The 19,926-nt window shown below is 44.9% G+C and overlaps 2 protein-coding genes and 1 non-coding gene across 14 annotated transcripts; all 3 read left to right on the top strand.

Moving 5' to 3' along the window:
* The first annotated feature begins 1,498 nt into the window (after window positions 1–1,498).
* On the top strand, window positions 1,499–8,768 carry LOC100193704 (uncharacterized). 12 transcript variants are annotated; one of them, XM_035964528.1, is made up of 13 exons: window positions 1,512–1,630; window positions 1,759–1,911; window positions 4,150–4,240; window positions 4,367–4,448; window positions 4,765–4,939; window positions 5,129–5,440; window positions 5,530–5,634; window positions 5,794–6,248; window positions 6,613–6,914; window positions 7,062–7,240; window positions 7,762–7,952; window positions 8,071–8,204; window positions 8,308–8,768. In XM_035964528.1, exons 4-13 carry the CDS (start codon window positions 4,396–4,398, stop codon window positions 8,544–8,546), a joined length of 2,145 nt encoding a protein of 714 aa, XP_035820421.1. In that variant the 5' UTR covers window positions 1,512–1,630; window positions 1,759–1,911; window positions 4,150–4,240; window positions 4,367–4,395; the 3' UTR covers window positions 8,547–8,768. The 12 variants fall into 12 exon arrangements, with proteins under 12 accessions (XP_035820422.1, XP_035820421.1, XP_008667206.1 ...); XM_035964531.1 differs by having other exon boundaries at window positions 1,514–1,630; window positions 4,150–4,216; window positions 4,373–4,448; window positions 4,819–4,939; XM_020547410.3 differs by having other exon boundaries at window positions 1,514–1,630; window positions 4,150–4,216; window positions 4,819–4,939.
* A 3,489-nt stretch (window positions 8,769–12,257) lies between these two features.
* LOC100280292 (uncharacterized) lies at window positions 12,258–14,858 on the top strand. The gene is given in 5 exon segments (NM_001153219.1): window positions 12,258–12,366; window positions 12,486–13,136; window positions 13,263–13,693; window positions 13,797–14,362; window positions 14,521–14,858. Coding segments are annotated over 5 exon segments (1,800 nt in total). The 5' UTR covers window positions 12,258–12,281; the 3' UTR covers window positions 14,588–14,858.
* A 429-nt stretch (window positions 14,859–15,287) lies between these two features.
* MIR399e (microRNA MIR399e) lies at window positions 15,288–15,411 on the top strand. The gene has a single exon (NR_121065.1). It is a non-coding gene; the product is annotated as a microRNA MIR399e (primary transcript).
* Window positions 15,412–19,926: the final 4,515 nt, after the last annotated feature.

Genomic DNA, 19,926 nt, shown 5'->3' with positions numbered 1-19,926 from the left:
TGTTAGTCATATAATAATTTATTAGTTGGATTGATGCAACAAATAACAACTATTTATTTAAGATTAACTAACTTCTCAGTTAAATTTAGTCACTAACTATTAGTTTTAGAGGTTTGGAACATGTTATAAGAACCTAACCGGTCTCTCAACGTTACAAAAGCTATCATATTTGAACCCCCGTCATCGGAGCGCACACGTTTTATTTTGTTCTGTTCATGTCTATGCTGAGATACTAAAATTTTGTGCACAAGACTACAAGGACGAGAGCACCTAATGAGGTATTAATCGGTTATTCAAATTCCGTAAGAGTTGGGGGTATTGGAAGAGATTATTAGAATTTTTGACCTGTTAAGATTTAAACCCACTTAATTTCTTGCAACACATACTGCAGGTCCTCAGATAGCGAGGCGCAGTCGCGCAGACCGCAGAGCGCCGAATCGTGAGAAGGATCAGAAGTGCTTGTTACTTCCGTACGGGTTAGAGCATCTCCAACAACGTGACCTATAAAAATGCCCTATAATTTGAAAATGAGTATATTTTATAGAATTTAGGGCACCAACAAAACACCCCGCTCCAACAGTAAAGCCCCAAATCTAGATTATAGGGCAGCCCACTACGGTGTAGTATATTTGAGTCACTTGAGAGGGTGCCCTATAGTTTTTTGACAAAATTTTATGAAATGGAGCACTGTTGGAGTAGTTTTTCCTGTGTAGAGCCCTATATTTCAATTTGAGGCACTAGTTTGAGGCATTGTTGGAGATGCTCTTACAAATACACGGAACATATTTGGGTTCAGCAACAGGGACGGACGGACGGCGCGCCGTGTTCTACAGACTTGCCGTCGCTGCTTCTGCATCTGTTCGAAAACCGTAACCCCCGTGCACCGCTGGTCAGTAGTCGTCGTTTCGTTTCGTTTCGTTTCGTCGCGGCGATCTTCGAACCGATGAAGCGTGGCACTTGGCTGGTTGGTGGTGGTACGCCGGGCCAGAAGGTGACCTGCCTCGATCCGAATACCATGCATCGATCTGTGCACGTGCCTGTTCTCTTCCTACTCCGATTACCGATAGTCCGGGCCGGGAAAAAGAGCGCGAAGCCAGATCTGACCACTAGGGGTCTGTTTGGTTGGTTTCTCTCGCCAACCTGGCTGTGTGAGCCAGGATCACTGGAGCCTGGCTCTGAAGATACGACCAATCTGCTCGTATCTGGTGAGCCTGGCCCAAGGTGCTTTAAGGATCGTGCGAGTCTGGATTCAAATCTACATGCAGACAACCAAACACAGAGCTCGCACGCGCATAGCTTGGCTCATAGCAACCAAACAGCAGCTACCCGCATCCCGCGACGCAAGCACGCGCAGATGCAGGCAACCAAACAGACCCCAGGTGATCCAGGTCGTCGAATGTTCCACGCGAACCGCAGCCGCGAGTGCCGTCTCCGGCTCCGCCACAGGTAGAGCTCAGAGCAGAAAATGCTCCAGCCACCTGTCTCTCTTCTTCCTCCTTCCTGCCCTGCACGCGGCTATAAGTACCCACCGCCATCTCACTTTGCCCAGCAGCACGGCAGTAGCTGCGCCATTGCACGCCTCCGGCCGGCGGCTGCTTGTCTTGCTGCTTCTGCCGCACATCCGTGATCCGTACGTCGTCACCTCACCACTCACGCACAAGCACAAAGAGCGTTAATTTCTTGCTGGAGATTCTATTCTATTTCTATGGCGTGTCCCTGATCGAATCCTAAATCCTAAACCTCTGTGGTGCACTGCAGGGCAGAAGGTGCTTCGTTCGTTGCAGGCCTGGCGCCACGCCGTACCGTGCAAGCGCGTTTGCTGATGTTCATCTAATTACTGTATAATAATATCTCCGGGCGAAAGAGCTAGCAATCGTCGGCGGGGGAGGAGGGGCTCGATTGCTGCTCAAGGTGAGTTGTAATTCCTTGGCTCTGGATTTCCCTATCTGTTGGCTGTTCATGGATCATCCAATGGATGGATGGCGCTCCCTGTTCTCTACACCTGCGTGCTCTTCTTCCCTCGCCTCGCCGGGGTCTTGTGTCAGTTACTGTATCTCCCTGTTGATTTTAAAATCTAAGAAGCAACAACAAAAGATGATTCAAAAAAATATTCAAATTTGAAGGACCACAATGCGTGTGCTACTGCTAGCTATGCTACCATTAGAGCATGCCTTCACTGCATTCTTCTTCTTTTGTTACGAGTGCTTAATCTCATGGCTCGCTCCCTTAATTCTTGCTACCATTAGAGCATCTTCAATACTTTCTAAAAAAAACCACTTGACAAACTAATGAAATCAGTTGGTAAACTAATAAGTTTCACGAGTGACTAAAAAAAAGATAGGAGCTAGCTTCTAGTCCTAGATAATGCTCTTATGAGCTTTCCTTGTCCAGTTGTCCCAACTCCCAACGAACAAAAAAAAAAAGGTAAGAAAACACATTTGGCCTTTCTTCTTTTTTCTTTTCAACTCAAAACGATCGCTCAGTTACAAAAAAAAAAGAGAGCTTGCAATTGCGAGCGAGATACCACCGTTACAGGGAAAAAAAAGACAAGTTGTTCAAGTTCTCTACTAGCTTCCTAGCGCTTCCGTGTCGTTCTAGATGAGCTTCTCTAGCAAAGGACAATAATTTGGTTGCCACGTCAGATGTCGACTCAGTGTCATTTGCTACCAGCTGGCTTATCAACTTGGGAGATTATTGCTCGCACCTGGACCCGGTGTCCAGTCAATTATTAATGATGTTGATCCATCTTCGTATTTTTATCTTGGCAAGAAACTGTTAGTATTAAGTTACTGTCACCTTTGGAAGCTGAATCTCCCCTCGAAGATATCAGTATGGGCATATAGCCATCCGTTCTTATACACAGCTATTTACGTCTATTTTACAATTTTATATCTTCGTCTTCCTCTTTTACACCTACATTCGAACCATCTATTTAGAGCTTTCAATGTGCAATTCGTCTTTGGTCATTGTCAACATGAACCGTCCAGTGATAATGCTTTGATGCTGACTAAGAAGTACGGTCTCCGTTCTTAAATATTTATTGTCTAATATTTATTTTTAAAATAAAACATGATAAATAAAAAAGAACGGAGTGAGTAGAATACATTGTGAGCTGTTGTTGGTTTGTTGCACATTCTTTACTTGTTTTTTTTTACGAACATTTGTTGCAAGCATCAGCAAAGCCGTATAAACTTGTGCAGCTCTAGATAGCGATTTTTTTAAACAAAACCTTAATATTAGATTTTGGAGCATTGATTTAGAAAGCTGAGCAACTCCAATGGGAGAGGTGTTTATTTTCTCGTCCATCCACATCCGCCGTTGGCCCGTTGTTTCTTTTCTACCCGCGCCTGTGGGGCCCAACCGTCCGGTCAACCGACCAGCGTTTCCTGTTCCACCGTACGTCGTCGTTCTCGTTCGGTCGTTTTCGTTCCCCTACCTCCAGTCCAGTCCCAGGTCCGAGCCGGACCTTGATCGCCGCCGTGCCTCGGCGCAAGGAATGGGGCCTTCGGTCTTACCCTTGCACGCGCCGCCGGCATCAGGAGACGTCTCTGTGTGCTTCGCCGTGCCTTCAGCCGTAGCCGGCGCCGCATCAGCGTGCTCCAGAGAGGACCGCAGCTTCCAGCACGTGTCCCTGACACCGCCCCACACTGGATTGGGAAGGGCCGCTGACCCCACGCACCTGCCCGCTGGCCAGTGTTGGAAGGTTTGGGAAATGAGATGTTGATTTTAAGCTGACTTTTGAGGGTTTTAGCTTACAGCTTTTTAAATCAATCTTCGACCAACGGTTTGAAATTCCGTGTTTAGAGTTGAATTACTCGATTCAGAAGTTTAAGTTTCTCTAATTTAAGCTAAAGGGAGAAGAGATGGAGCGCCTGGCTTGAGTTGGCCGCACGCAGCTGGGAAGAAGGATCTGAAAACACTGTCGTCCATGTATTGATTCACTTAAACATTTGTCCGTATCTATTATTTTAATTTTTTTATAATCTACGGTCACAAGATATGCCTGTGTTGTTTGTGAATAGAAAACACTGAACAATGATTGTGAGTCAACAGCTATCATTATTTGTGTTTTGGTTGTGCGAGGGTATACTAATGTCTAATGATTGGCTAAACCTTAGTCTTACATCGCTGTCTTTCCTTGCGCTGTAGGGCAAGGCAACCACCAATTGGGTAAAAGCATATAAGCAGGCTTACCGATCAATAAATATAAAAAAGGGTAGCTTTCAAGAAGTCTGCTTATGTAATACCATTATTTTCCTTTTTTTTACCTCGAAGGAGTGATAATCACCAAAATAGCATTATATTGTCATCATACGGCTGCACTATCTTTTTCTTCTGTAACATGCCGTCTAATTATTATCTTCAGTTTCAGACTCAGTTATTTGAAACATCAAGATGGTTAATTTCGGAAAGAAATTGATGGCTGATCAAGTGGACGAATGGAAAGGGTATGACTTTTCTTTTGGTACTTATGAAATCATCTATTTTTATCTTATCAGGGCAAATGTTCTTTATTTTCATATATGCCCACTCCACTAGTCCACTAGGATACATTAGAACACCATACCGTAGTTATCACCATATCACAGTCCTTACTATCATTATCTGGTTAATTTTATAATTAAATTAAACAAAATCTAGCAGTTATCGAATTGATAGGTTGCACTACAATAATGAAGTCACTTCCCGCTAATGCAAGCTAATGTCACTTTGTTTAACGGTTTATCAGAAATCTTATCAGCTTTTTGGTCTTTCCATTTCTAGATACTACATCAATTACAAGAAATCTTATCAGCTTTTTGGTCTTTCCATTTCTAGATACTACATCAATTACAAGCTGATGAAGAAAATGTTAAAGCAATATGTCCAACAAACCCAACATGATGAGAAAGATCGCGAACAAGTTCTTAAAGACTTTTCAAGGTTTCTTGATGACCAGGTATACAAAGAAAGATTTCCCTTGAAATGATCATAATATATGATTTTGAGCATCATCTATCCTGTCAGTAGTCACTTGTATCCTTGTAAGGAACAGAACAGTGTCATGCGACAAGCTTAATAGTCTTAGTGAATTGGGATCATTTTTCTTAGTTGTGAGCTAAAATACACATGTATTTCTTCGTTCCAGATTGAAAGGATTGTGCTTTTTCTGCTACAACAACAAGGCCATCTTGCCAGTAGGATTGAGAAATTGGCAGAAAAACGCACTGCTCTTCTGGAAGAGTATGACATATCACAAGTTTATCAGCTGCATGATGCATACAGGGAAGTCGGGCTTGATCTCATAAAGCTTCTCCGCTTTGTTGATGTGAATGCTACTGGTATACGCAAGATACTAAAGAAATTTGATAAACGCTTTGGCTACAAGTTCACTGATTATTATGTCACCACTCGTGCAAATCATCCTTATTCTCAGCTTCAGCAAGTATTTAAGCAAGTGGTAATTTTCATGCATTTTGCATTTTCCTTTCTTGATGTGTGAAGTAATTCCCAGTACCTATTATTTATCATGGACTCATACGGATGCAGGGAATTGTAGCTGTTGTAGGTGCATTATCGCGCAACCTTGAATATCTGCAGCATCATGAAGGAAGCTTTGTATCCATCTATGATCGTCCAGCAGTTACCTTGAAGGTATTCTATTTTCACTATTCCATTCTCATTTCAGAAATTCTGCTATTGAATTTATAAATGAAAACCTTGAAAGGTGCTCTTTCTTACCTCGGAACTGCATCAATTATATTTCCACATGAAGTAGGGTGTGACATGACACTTTTTTGTTGTTATATTCAGGACCCTATTATAGACCAAGTAAACCATGCAGTACAGAAACTCACGCATGCCACGAATTTTATGCAATTCTTGGGACAGCACGCGCTTATTGTCCAGGAAGATGCAGAAAGCGAGTCGGAGGATCTTGTTGGTGATCAGAGCTACCATTTCATGTCCCTGGTGCTTAATCTAGTGAACACATTCCTTTACATGGTGAATACATATATCATTGTGCCGACTGCAGATGACTATGCAGTAAGCCTTGGGGCTGCTGCAACTGTATGTGGTATAATTATTGGATCGATGGCAGTCGCCCAAGTATTCTCCTCAGTCTACTTCAGTGCCTGGTCAAATAAGTCCTACTTCAAACCTCTTGTGTTCAGTAGCATTATGCTGTTTCTTGGAAACCTACTGTATGCATTGGCATATGATCTGAATTCACTAATAGTTCTCCTGACTGGACGACTGCTATGTGGGTATGCAATTTTCTCAATTCACTCTATCTCACTTGATTTACGTTCCACTTTTGTATGCTAGCATTGATCTGGGTGAAAATTACTAGTATGACAAATGCAGGTTGAGGATCCTTAAGCTGAGGGCAATATTCTAGAATATTTATATTGCTGAATAGAAAACAAAATGGAAACTGTATATCTTACAAGGAGATAAAGGATTTTAAATCTCGAGACTGGCATTAAAATATATGCTTTTCTATTTCTTTTATAGAACTTAACTAGTTATCCCTACCTCCCTTTGGGCTAGTAATTTGTCTATATTGTTTAAGGTTCTTGATTTTCTGACGGTGCATCTGTGATCGAGCTGCCAGCATGTAATGTGCAGGTTAGGTTCTGCAAGAGCAGTGAACCGTCGCTATATCAGTGACTGTGTGCCTCTCAAGATGAGGCTACAAGCCTCTGCCGGGTTCGTTAGTGCTAGCGCTCTTGGCATGGCATGTGGCCCTGCTCTTGCTGGTTTTCTCCAGATTAAATTCAAGATATACTCGCTCAGTTTTAATCAGAGCACATTGCCTGGATGGGTCATGTGCATTTCTTGGCTTATTTACTTATTGTGGTTGTGGCTTACATTCAAGGAACCAGAACACTTCACTAAAACTCTGGTCAATGAACAGCCGTCAGAATCTGGTAAGCTAACAATACACTGAAATGGCAACATGTTTTGTTTGAATTCATGAATATGCTCGAATCAAACCTTATTGTACAATCAGGATGTGTATGCTTATCATTCTTAGGAACTTTTCTGAGATGTTTATTTCCTTATTATGAAAATAGGCCGCCAAGGAAATTCTAACTTGGAGGCAGGTCTAGCTGAACCATTGCTTCAAGGTATAGAACGAAGGCAGGATGAGAACTCAGAAGTTAATGATGATACTGAAGTAGAGTCAGAAAGCTCTCATGAACCAGCAACATCAATTGCTTCAGCATACAGATTGCTAACTCCATCTGTGAAGGTTTCCTTCCCCCTCCCTTCCCAATTATCGATTTTTCTTTGTCTTGTTCTTGGTTCAAACGTTTGAAAGAAAGAAGCTCACAATCTACATAGGGTTCTTTTGTAAATAAAGTTAGATAAATTAACTATATAATATAATAAAACTGCATCTTTAAATAGTAATGGGTAAATACATTCCAGTTACTAGTAGGTACATCTGCATGTCATACAAGCAAACATAACGGACACGCCATGTAAAAGAAACTAGGCCAACCTAGGAGAAACTAGGTTGCATTTATTATTATATTATTATTAAGATGAAAATAGGCACCCAAATTTACCTTGACAAGGACTTGAACCTAGGTGGTCTGGGTTTACGAGCACACCCTTGACCAAGTGAGCTAGCTCAGTTCCCTTGACACACCAGCCAGATGAAAAGTTGCATGTGCAGCTACCCCTTTTTCCACGCCCTTTTCATCTTCCAATCTTTGTTGGAGCTACCTTCTCATGTATTCATATCTTTAAAAAATGGTTGTTTGTCAGGCCCAGCTACTGATATACTTCATGCTCAAGTACGCAATGGAAATACTACTATCAGAATCGAGCGTTGTCACCACATACTATTTTAGCTGGTCTACAAGTGCTGTGGCTATCTTTCTAGCGATTCTTGGATTAACGGTTCTTCCAGTAAATGCCATTGTTGGAAGCTACGTTACAAATTTATTCGAGGATAGGTAAGCTTTGTACTCTTACAAAACATACTACATGAAACTTTTATATTCTCTAGACATTGTTTTTCTCTTAAACTGAGACATGCTTTCACAAAATAAGAACTTGCTCTATCATTTGCAGGCAAATTTTGTTGGCATCTGAAGTCATGGTTCTCATCGGTATAATCATGAGCTTTTGTTTCACACCTCACTACTCCATCCCGCAATATGTTCTTTCAGCTTTCATCACATTTGTATTTGCTGAGGTGCTTGAAGGTATGTATGTTTATATACATTAATGGTTTGAGACAGCGAAACCTAAATCAATCATACGCTGCTGATTTATCAGCCACTCAACTTCTAACCTCGAGCTATGCAGGAGTGAATCTGTCCTTGCTCTCACGAGTAATGTCATCGAGGCTTTCCCGAGGGACCTACAATGGTGGACTCCTTTCGACAGAGGCCGGGACGTTGGCCCGTGTAGTTGCAGATGCCACGATTACTGCAGCCGGTTATCTCGGCACGGACCTCCTTCTGAATGTCACTCTTCTCCCATCCCTTGTGATTTGCATAGTCTCCATCGCAGCAGCACTCTACACTTACAACAATCTCTATTGAAGCTATTGTTGCTGTACAAGTGTACAACAATGTTCCTAAGCTAAAATGTTCCTGCCCACAACGGGTTTGTATATCTGTTCAAGCATGGTTTGTAAACATTTTGATCAAGTTTGTATGCAAAATTTCTTGTATTTAGTGCATTTATGTAAAGATTCATCCTGTAAAGAATTATAAACTATGAGACGCTATTGCCATTTATGATCATTTATGTTTATCTTTTTAGCCTTATGTTATTTGAATTTGTCTAATCAATGCCATCTTCCATCACGAGCACATCATTGACATATTACTGATGGATAGACCTTTTTGGGACGTGAGATGCTAAAGGCACAACCTATATAGCTGAAAATTTCTAACATATTTATCAATAATACCAAGATGCCTTTGTTGTTTATCAATTGCACATTATTTCAACGTAAATGCAATTTTGTTAAATATGTCATGGTGTCGAGCCTACTGCTTACCCCAGCATGTTGAATTGCTGCCTTAAGCAGAAACATCGAAAAACCTGCGTAGATTCCACGATCCAACAATCCTCTCCGTTCATTTTTTTAGTTCCATATGAAAGGACCGATTACGTCTGAAAGAAGAGTTTCATTAGACAATCTATTTCTTTTAACTAATGCCTCTAGTTTTTCAAAACCTATGCAATAAATAGGTGTAACTATAGTTTTGACTAAGGGTTGTAATCTCTTTGTAAAATATTTATGCAATCTCGATTTCAAATCTATCCACTAGCCTAACAACTAATAAGATAAAACATACAACCAAGATACATAATATAAATACGGGAGCTTAAATACGATATACATATAAACTCTTATTGATGACTCCATTGTTTTTATCGAGATACCAAGAAAGACGCAAGTTTCTCCCTAGTCCTCATTGGAGCCCAGTCCGCGCGAGTACCAAGCTCTCGGTCAGGTAACATTGTGGATAGCCTAGGTTTTTTGCCACACACAAGTGGGTCTTTAGTGTAGCCTCTTCTAAATGCTCTCTATCAAAGGTGGTCCAGGAAAAGATTCAAAATGGGGCCCTAGCAGTAGTAGTATTACTACTAACAACAATAATGATAAATAAGTAAATGCTCAATGTGCATAAAATTGATCTAAGAAGTACTTGTAAACTCATGTAATGTTGTAAACTTATTTGCTTATTTCTTTATGTTTCTTTTCTCACATCCGAACAGATTCCTTCTAGAGGACATGATTGTAAGTTAAAAAATAAAATAGAACACTAATTAAATCAAAGCTATCGCTACTTGCTGAGTTACAAAATTATTAAATCTATTTATAAAATACTACCAATTATGTCGTACTTCCAAATTATCAAACAATTGAATAGATTACAAAATAATATTTAATCAATAGATTACAAAATACCTACTACAAATTCACAAAACAATTTGTCTAGTTTAGTAATTATTCAAACTATAGTTGTACATAGTAATTAATTTGGCTTTGGTTTAGACCCTCGGCCTTGGTGAACGACGAACAACGAGGTATCCTATGTGTAGTCATGTATGATGCGTCTAGGATGTAGATGCAGTGGCCAGTGGCAATCCTCAGTCTTCACGAATCAGGATGAACATATGGAGGGTGGGGCCTCGCGGAATAGGGGGACTAGGGTAGTCGCCCCTCTCGCCCTCTCCAACGTCGGTACTACTCTCTATCGTCTTCACTATCGATTTTTAATCGAAATACCATGCGCCTAGTTCCTTCCAGTACACGATGATGGTCACATCACAGACACAATCGATGTAATCTTTCAAGATTACGAACCCCTTCGGTATAACTAATACAATGGTATACGCAATCATCAAGTGGTAAGAGGTGTTCTAACCTCACTTAAACACTAGGACTAAACATAGAGTAAGCACTGTATGCAGCGGTCTAACTAACCTAAACGCTTTATAAAGTATATACGCTAATCGCCGAGCGACCTTTGAGCATTCGGGTGTGTAGGGCTACTAGAAATAAGTCTTAACCTGCTTGCAATATTTTGCAGCTTCACACTTCAAAATGGTCGGTTGGGTGTCAACTTGAAAAAGTCATTCCTTTTACACCCCGTTTAGATGTAGATATTGGAGCATGGAATTGGGAATTGGAACTGGCTTTCTTAAATTCCGTTGTTTGGTTGCATATGGATGGTTGCATATGGAATTGAGATTTGGAATCAAAAACCGAATTTCGTGGAATTGGACTATACCTAGGAATCCTCTCTCTCCCAATACAGAACTTCACCCTTTTTGTATTGCGTGGAATTAGACCGTACAATTGCAAACTCCAACTTAGTGACATTCGAACAAGAGAATTGGAATTAAAGGCTTGTTTGGTTCGTGGCTAACTGTGCCACACTTTGCCTAAGGTTAGTCGTTCGAGTTGAAGAACTAACCTTAGGCAGAAAAGTTAGGCAAAGTGTGATAAGTTAGACAGCGAACCAAACATACCCTAAATCTCATTACAATATCATTGGCTGATTTAGTATTGAACTCAATTCAATTTCATGCCCTCCAATATTGATATCCAAACGGAGCATTATGATTTTTTGAATTGAATCTTGAGTTGGTACTGCTTGTATTCTTTACTCTAGATGATGACCACCCACCATAGAATGACTTAGCAAATCTTTATTAATTGTTAAGTTATTCGCGATTTTTGTTAAACCATTACAGAATGAGTGATGATCACCCGAGAGCCGGATGCAGGGGCGCAAGCGCGTTAACTGAATTCCACCGAATCCAACCATCAGAGCACTCGATATCTACATCTGCGGCTGTTGCCTGCTGGGTGGTGGCCCTGGCCTGCCCCAGCCCCCAGGACCCGGCCGGCCGCAGTAGGTGGCAACGAAACAAGAAAAATGAAAATGGCGGTGGATTTCATCTGAAGCAAGGCTTTCACTCCGGCACAGGTGCACCGTGCACAGGCACAGCACGGTCGGGCGCCAGATCCGTCCGAGGTGAAGTCACCAGCTGTTTCGGCGGTTCGGTCCTTGGAGTTGCACCTACCTTTTTCTTTCCTCACGCTCATGGCGTGCGCGCATGGCCGCGGCGATTTCACTCTCGAGAGCTAGCTGAACACATGGCTTCGGCGATGGACCTCTTGGCCTGGGACCGGCCGCTGCAGAAAGAAAATGATGAAGCTGACGTCGGTGGTACGACCACCGACCACGCACCGGCACGGTGGACGTTTGACCTCGTCTGTTGCTGCACCGGTGGCCACTGCCCGGCGATCTTTGAGTCTAGCTAGCTAGTTTGAATACGAAGAGATACGGTGCGTACGTACAGCGTTGTTGGCGAAAGGCTCTCAGGGACAATAGCCTTGGTGTGTGCAGGCAACATGTTAGGTTAGTTACAAGAGATGAATTAAGTTTGTTGGCGGAAGAGATCAATCCAATGTATGCAGCAGCTTTGGCTTAGCTTGACTTGGGATGACAATAATGACATTAATTAGCCTACGAGGAGAAATTTTCATTTCTAAACACCATCTGCTCGTGAATTTAACATTTTAACCGCATCGCTGCAAATTAAATCTGCAACGCTGCTAGCAGCTAGCTCCCTAGTACAACCAACAACCCTATGACCCTCAGGGCTCAGCCAACCCAAGCGATAACCATCTTACTCTTCAGTACTCTCTCTAGCTCCTCTCCTCGATGTATATAAAGGCACGCAAACATCTCACAGTTGTCCACATAAATAACACACAAAGTTGTCCGATCAAAGCTTGCGCGTTTACAATGTCTGGACGATCAAGGCACTTCACAATGTCCACCCTTCTCGCTACGAGCTTCTTCTTTGTACTCCTATGCAGCTCGCTACAAGGTACGGTGATATATAGTTCCTTCAATTCCCCGTTTCATATCAGCTAATTGCTCACTCACCGTCGACGTCGTATATATGATGCATGCATTTGCACGCGTGAACAAATCAAACATATATAGTACGTGGCGTGAACTACACGTTCGTGAAGGACGCGGCGCTGGCGCCCAGCGTGTCGTACTACGACTACATCATCGTGGGCGGCGGCACGGCCGGGTGCCCGCTGGCCGCCACGCTGTCGGAGCGCTTCCGCGTGCTGCTGCTGGAGCGCGGCGCCTCGCCCTACGACGACGACCGCATCGGGGACATGGCCCGCTTCGCGGACACGCTGTCGGACACCTCCCCGGGCTCGCCCGCGCAGCGCTTCGTGTCGGAGGACGGCGTCATCAACTCGCGCCCGCGGGTGCTGGGCGGCGGCAGCTGCATCAACGCCGGCTTCTACACGCGGGCCAGCGACGACTACGTGCGGGGCGTCGGGTGGGACCTGGGCGCCGCCGGGGCGGCGTACCGGTGGGTGGAGGACGTGGTGGCGTTCCAGCCGGAGCTGGGGCCCTGGCAGGCCGCGCTGCAGGGCGGCCTGCTCGAGGCCGGGGTCGCGCCGGACAACGGCTTCACGTTCGACCACTTCGACGGGACCAAGGTCGGCGGGTCCATCTTCGACGCCGACGGCCGGCGGCACACGGCCGCGGACCTGCTGAGGTACGCGCGCGCCGAGGGGCTCGACGTGCTGCTACGGGCCAGAGTGGCCAAGATCCTGTTCTTCAATGTCAGAGGTCAGGACGTACGTACTCGAGTAAAATGCTTTTACCGCTTGCCGACGCATGCTGGCCACCGCAGTCTGCCTGCGTTGCGTGTCGTACCAGCCGAACTGACTGGCGGTTACTTCGCTTCGGCGCCAGGGAGGAGATCAGGGAGGCGGACAGCGGCACGCGGCGTGGTGTTCCACGACTCCGAGGGGCGGATGCACAAGGCGTTCCTCAGCGCGGGCCGCCGGAACGAGATCATCCTCTCGGCAGGCGCCATGGGCAGCCCGCAGCTACTGATGCTCAGCGGCGTCGGCCCAGCCGACCACCTCCGCTCGTTCGGCATCCCCCTCGTGCGCGACCACCCCGCGGTCGGACAGGGGATGTCCGACAACCCCATGAACGCCATCTACGTGCCGTCGCCTTCCCCGGTCGAGGTCTCGCTCATACAGGTCGTCGGCATCACCCAGGTCGGGAGCTACATCGAGGGCGCCAGCGGCTCCAACTGGGGCGTCCGCCACTCTGCCTCCGGGTCCGGGCCAGACGGTGTCCACCGGCCGCGCAACTTCGGTATGTTCTCTCCACAGGTAAGGTTCTTGCCACGTGCGGTGGGGTGATGCTCTGCGAACCTCAAGCCCCTACACGCAGACGCAGTTGCGGTTTTGTTAGTAACTACTGCTGTTCTTGCAGACGGGGCAGCTGGCCACGGTGCCCCCGAAGCAGCGCACGCCGGAGGCCATCGCGCATGCAGCGGAGTCGATGAGGCAGCTTGACGACTCCGCCTTCCGCGGTGGCTTCATCCTGGAGAAGGTCCTCGGCCCGCTGTCCACGGGCCACCTCGAGCTGCGCAACCGCGACCCCGACGACAACCCGCTGGTGACGTTCAACTACTTCTCGCACCCCGAGGACCTCCGCCGCTGCGTGGCCGGCTTGTCGGTCATCGAGCGCGTCATCCACTCCCAGGCCTTCAAGAACTTCACCTACCCCGACTTCTCCATGGAGACGCTGCTCAACATGTCGACGGGGTTCCCCGTCAACCTGCTGCCCCGGCACGACAACGACTCCACGTCGCTTGAGATGTTCTGCAAGGACACCGTCATGACCATCTGGCACTACCACGGTGGCTGCCAGGTCGGCAGGGTCGTCGACGCTGAGTACCGAGTGCTCGGCATCGACGCGCTGCGCGTCATTGACGGCTCCACTTTCAACGCCTCGCCAGGAACCAACCCGCAGGCAACCGTCATGATGCTCGGCAGGTAATCCCTCCCTGCTTACACCTGTGATGTTTTATCAGCGCACTTTGAGCACTTCTCCAGGACAGGCCCTAGTGGTACTGATTCCTGTCTCCAAAGTTGCCCTTTTAGGTCGAATCCTACCAATCTTCCAATGGATGATTGTGTCTCTAACTTGGCAGGTATATGGGAGTCAGAATCACAAACGAAAGGTTGGCAGCTGAAGGATTAGAGGGAACAAAACCGTGATGATCCTATAATCCAAGACAGTAGGCGAGGCGTATTAAGAATCTCTATTGAACTACGTAATGCTGGATTCAATATTGTTGGTGTGATTCTGATATTGATAGGTTGCACATATTGTCGGAGTTGTATCATGTTGTTTGTTACTATGTGGACTATTATGAGTGAAATCTGCATCTAAGCTTCAGATCATGTATTCTTAACCAGAACAGAAACATTAGTGAGGCAGCACAGCTAATTTTACTGTGTGGTCAAATAGACAAATGCTGTACTAGACAATTGTTTTCTCTTAAGAAAATGGAAATCGCCAGCAGTAAGTGTGGCAGCATCACTAACTTTACTGTGTAGTCAAAGTACTGAACCATCGGTTTGTCTTAGTAAAGTGAAAATCACCAGCAGCTACAGTTCTGTGGCTAGTGCCAATTGCCAAAGAAGGGTCTCGATCTCGAACGAGAAAGGGAATCCGATAGTGGGGTGAGAACTTCAGAGAGACAAAACCATGAGGGCAAAAGGGAAAGGGAGATGTTGGATGCCAAGAGGATATCCATGGTTTAAAACCCTTCGAAAAAAATCAAGAAGTACACATCTTATCAAGGATATGTTCACTATATAAATATTGCAGTGCCGCAGCCCCACAGTGAGCAGAAAACAGTGAGGTCAAGATAAGAGAGGAAAGAACTCATTGTTTACATGATCAGGAAATGGAATGCCTAAGCTGTCCAGTTTCAGGGCTTCTCTTTCTTGGCAGGGAAGCATGAGATGCCATAGCTCTCTGCTCTCTTCAACCCTCTGCCAAAGGAGAGTTGCCCTGTAACAGGACTCAGCTTATGGTTCACGATTGTAAAGACAGATTCAAGCTTACACTGCAGCTTAGTGTTGTACCGGCCTATGGTGGTGCAAGGTTTGAATGCTTCGTATTTTTACTGGCTTTATTGCATGTTTGTTCAAGCAGCCAAAGGAAATTAGTTGATTTCCTTTTTCATGCCTTCCTTTGTGGTTTGCTATTTCCTGAATGTCTAGGCACTGGATGCTTTTGGTTTTCTGTTTTTTTTTAAAAAAAAGTTTACTGCTACTTTGCTAAGAAGAATTTGACTGTATGGATGAAGAATGGCCACCACCAGCTCAGTCCTATTGTCATCTATTTTGGCTATCCTCTGGGTTTTTATTGGTATAAAATTGGTCTGCTCAATCATGTACATGGTTCACTTTTTCAGTAATATCATGATTCAGTGTCAAGATTTAACATGGTTACCTAATAGTTGCCAATCAATCATCATGGTCACTAATTTAGCAACTGGGGCATGTCAATTACCTGAACTTGTGCTGAAGAAGAATATGCCAATTTGAATAAGTCTCATTTTCATCTGAGACCAATTAAAGTCGGTTCAATGTAGCTTTGTCATTCCACAAGTATCATAACCAACAACGCCCACCTCCATTTCTGTAGAGTTTGGGGCAGCAGTCTCCAGTCCGAATGCATCGCCATAAACATCATCAGATGTAGTTCAGATATTCCAGTCCCGGCAGAGCAAGCAGCGCTCCCAACAGGTTTTGGCACGCAGGCCCCAAGTTAACAAAGGGTTTAGGCACACAGACGGCAGACCCCAAGTATAGCCATATCAGACTGCTACACCATGGTCATGGTTCATACTAAAAAAAAGGAAACCCAGAGAAAGCACCTCTGAGAACTGTAATACTGCCGGCACAGACGCTAAGGTTGTCCACTGTTTCGTCAGATTAGCATGAATATAACCACAGGATCTTACTAACTTAACAAACATGAACACACTAAGGGCTCATTTTTGGTAGGAATCGTTCTTGGTAAGAACTTGCTACATAAATTACCCAAGCATTCCTGGTAGGAATGGTTCCAGGACATGGTTTGCTAGAAACCCGAACGATGCCTGATTGAGTGATTAATTAACTCATAGTGACTGACCTGCTGGTTGGTGCCTCTGTCAGTGGTGTAGATGACCAGCGATTACCTTCTGACGCGCGCCAGGATCAGTGGTCGTCGGTATGGGTATCCGACGGCGGCTGATGGCCTTCAGCTTGAGGACGTGACCGAGATCCCTAGTTATTGGCCATGTTTGGCACAGCTGCTACTTGTTGAAAAAGCAGCTTATCTGATAAGCTGGTGAAAAGCAGCTTCTGCTTGTTGGCTGCTTTTAGTGTATTCTGAGAAACAGCTGAACTGATAAGCTGTTGCAGAAGCTAGCTGTTTGGCAGAACTTCTGCTTAAATTTGTGAAGAAGCTGAAAATAAGCTGTGCCAAACAGGGCCATTGGGTCAGCTACACGCTACTTATTATTGAGTTTTTTTTGTTTTGCTATTATAAACCTCATTACATGCACCTTCGATGTAATAGCATTCATAATTTAGGCTTCAATATAACAGCAGGCTCTACCACGTCATACCGTCGAAATACCGTCCAAATAGAATTATGGGCTTTTTCGGCCACGTGTCAGAAAAGGGCTCGGACAGTGCGACGCAGTAGAGGCTGATATATCGAAGTCCAAATTATGAATGCTATTACATCAAAGACGCTTATAATGAGGTTTATAGTAGCTATAAACTCCTTATTATCTGTTGAAGAAACTCCATCTGACGGGTGCGAGTGCTAGAATTGTATGAGAAAAGAAACGGATCGTGTCAGATGGAAACGGATGGCCCGAGCAAAGTGGCCAAGTTGGCGATGCGCGGTGTAGAGATAGCGAGTTTATATATATAAAAGGAAATCTCCATTAATTTCGTGCCATGACCGTGCGTCTCATGATAAATACATAGATCTATTTTTTGCCCCCGTTTTTCATCTATAGATAGGATATAAGAAACCACTAAAAATCAATACGATAAGAACCATACCACGCAGCACAACACTCCTATGTAATATCACATCACTAACTAAATGAGGACGAACTATAAAAAAGCTAATTTTTTCAGCTCATATATTTTTTTATCTTGGTAGCTAATATGAAGTGTAATATTTTTTTTATAAGTTTAATATTTAATATAAAAAATATATGTTCTTTTTAATATTAAATTTATTTTTTACGGATGTCAAATATGATTATCTCTATTCTCTACTATACTTAAAGCACCAGTTTCAACGGTCGTCGTGCGTCATATTTTTACGGAAACATCCTTCATTTTTTCCTACTATTAACCCGCCGTCCTCTCCGCGTATATATCGGGAGCCACAACCCAACCCTACGTGCAGTCGCCGCCGCTTGCAACAAACGTCTCCGCGCCAGCCGCCCGCTTCAATAGCTACGCGTCACTATCAACCACGCTGCGCAGGTACCCCCAGCCGCGTCGTGTCACCGTGTGGATGAATATGCACCCCTTCCCTCGCAGCCTCATGCAACAGATCCGCGCCCGATGCGTCGTGTGGACCAAACTGCTCTGTGCCAGCCGACCCTGATAAAAGCACTGCACCTTTCGCATTGGGACGTCCTGCCTCCAACTCGCCAGCAGCCGCCGTCGTGTCCCATGCGCAACCCACCGCCTCGCTTCGCCTAGCCGTCCCAGGTTCCGCCGCAACTCAATCCTTCCACGCGCCATGCGATGGTGACCGACTAGCTGCACGTGCATGAGGCCGCCGACGGCGGCACCACGAACCACGGGAACCACCGACTACCGACCCACTTGCTACCGCCTCTCCCTGTGGAGGTGGTGTCGATGTACCCGCCGTTGGGGTCGGAGGACGACGAGATTTGCGTGTGGACCCAGATTAAGGCGGAGGCCCGCCCCTCCACCCATCGCCACTGCGCCAAACTTCTCGTCGCGCGCTGACGAGGGGAGGCCACGCAGGGGCTCGCCTATGCGGCAGGCTTGGCGCTATAGGGTATGTGGATGTTGTACCGACGCGCCATCGCGCAAGGTTATGCACTCCACACCGCCAGTCACGTCGACTACACCATTAAGTGTCGCACGATGATGATTACCACCGCATGTGGTCTGTTGCCACACTGCAGTTCTATGGACACCTCGTGCTGCTTGTGATCGTCGGCTCAGTTGCTTACGCGACAGTCCTATCCAGGGCAAACCGTCCCCCGAGCGGGTACAATGTTGTGGGCAAGGAGGTCCAGATGGAGCGGATGCGAATTGCCGATGATGTCACAGTTCACAATGGTTTCAGATGAGAAGGAAGACGGAGTGAATACCTCTACATTAGCTTCAATGGCAAATGGCGGGGAGTCCAATGACGAGATCCCACTACACGAACCACCATGATGTCCTTGAAGAAGGTTGTGATCGAGGGCTTCGTCGATGCCGCCGACAAGTTTTGCATCGAGTCTGGCTCCGAGCGTATTACACGCTTCTGTTTCTCTCTTCCGTTGTTGAACTTCCTGGGGAATTCGTCCGAATTTCTGATTTTAATTTTGCAGTTGAGATTGACCCAGCGACCATCACAGATCAAATGGAGGTTAAGAGAAGAGTACAGTCGGGTAATGTTCAGAAGGCGATCGAGAAAATCAACGACCTTAACCCCACGGTTCGATGTTGTCTCTATTCCTAGCAAAATTAGTTCGAATAGCAGCTCAGATGCACATTTATGTATTTTTACTGTGTTGTGGAAGATCAGGAAGTAGGAAGAAATTCACATTTAGGTATTTTACTGTGTTGGGAAAGATCTCGAAGTAGGTTGAAGTTGCTGGGTTGTACAAATTTGGTTAATTGGTTTCCATCCTCCTATAGGTCTGAAATAAATACGGCAACCTAGAGAAGTGAAGAACTCAGGATCCCTTCGATCATATTTCTAAGCCAGATTCATCATAAAAATCCAGAATTCCAACCAAATGTGTATTTCTACTGCAACGATTGCAACACACATAGGTAGCAAATGTTCTATGCTCCCTCACTCTCTACTTCCTGCTTCAGATTTTGGCCAGAAGAGATTCAAATTTTAAGTGCTCCATCATTTTCGATAAGAAGTATGTTTGCTATATTGTTTCAGTTATATATTTGTTGCCAGAAATTTTCTTAGTGACAATCATTTAGGCGGATCAATTTATCCTAAAACATCAATACTGCAAATAACTCTACTATCAGTGGATAAATTCTACATGCTCATAACGTGTGTTGATAACATATTAACATGTTAGCTGAAATGTCATAATGGTGCAGAGAAAGATTCTCTGCAAAAGTAAGATTACTCAAGCTGCAATTTAAAAAATCTTGATCTCCTTGCTTTTCTTTAGTTGCTTGTAGTCTTCAATGCCTCAGCTATATGTTTTATTGTTGTGACATGTTGTTTCCCTTTATAATAATTGTTGATGCATCTTTATTAGAAGAAAGTACCGGTGGTGAAGAATTTTTGTTAGCTCTTGCAAAACAATTAT

The sequence above is a fragment of the Zea mays genome, chromosome 2, assembly GCF_902167145.1.
Source record: "Zea mays cultivar B73 chromosome 2, Zm-B73-REFERENCE-NAM-5.0, whole genome shotgun sequence".
NCBI classification, from domain to species: Eukaryota; Viridiplantae; Streptophyta; class Magnoliopsida; order Poales; family Poaceae; genus Zea; species Zea mays.
This window is presented reverse-complemented; position numbering and strand designations above follow the sequence as displayed.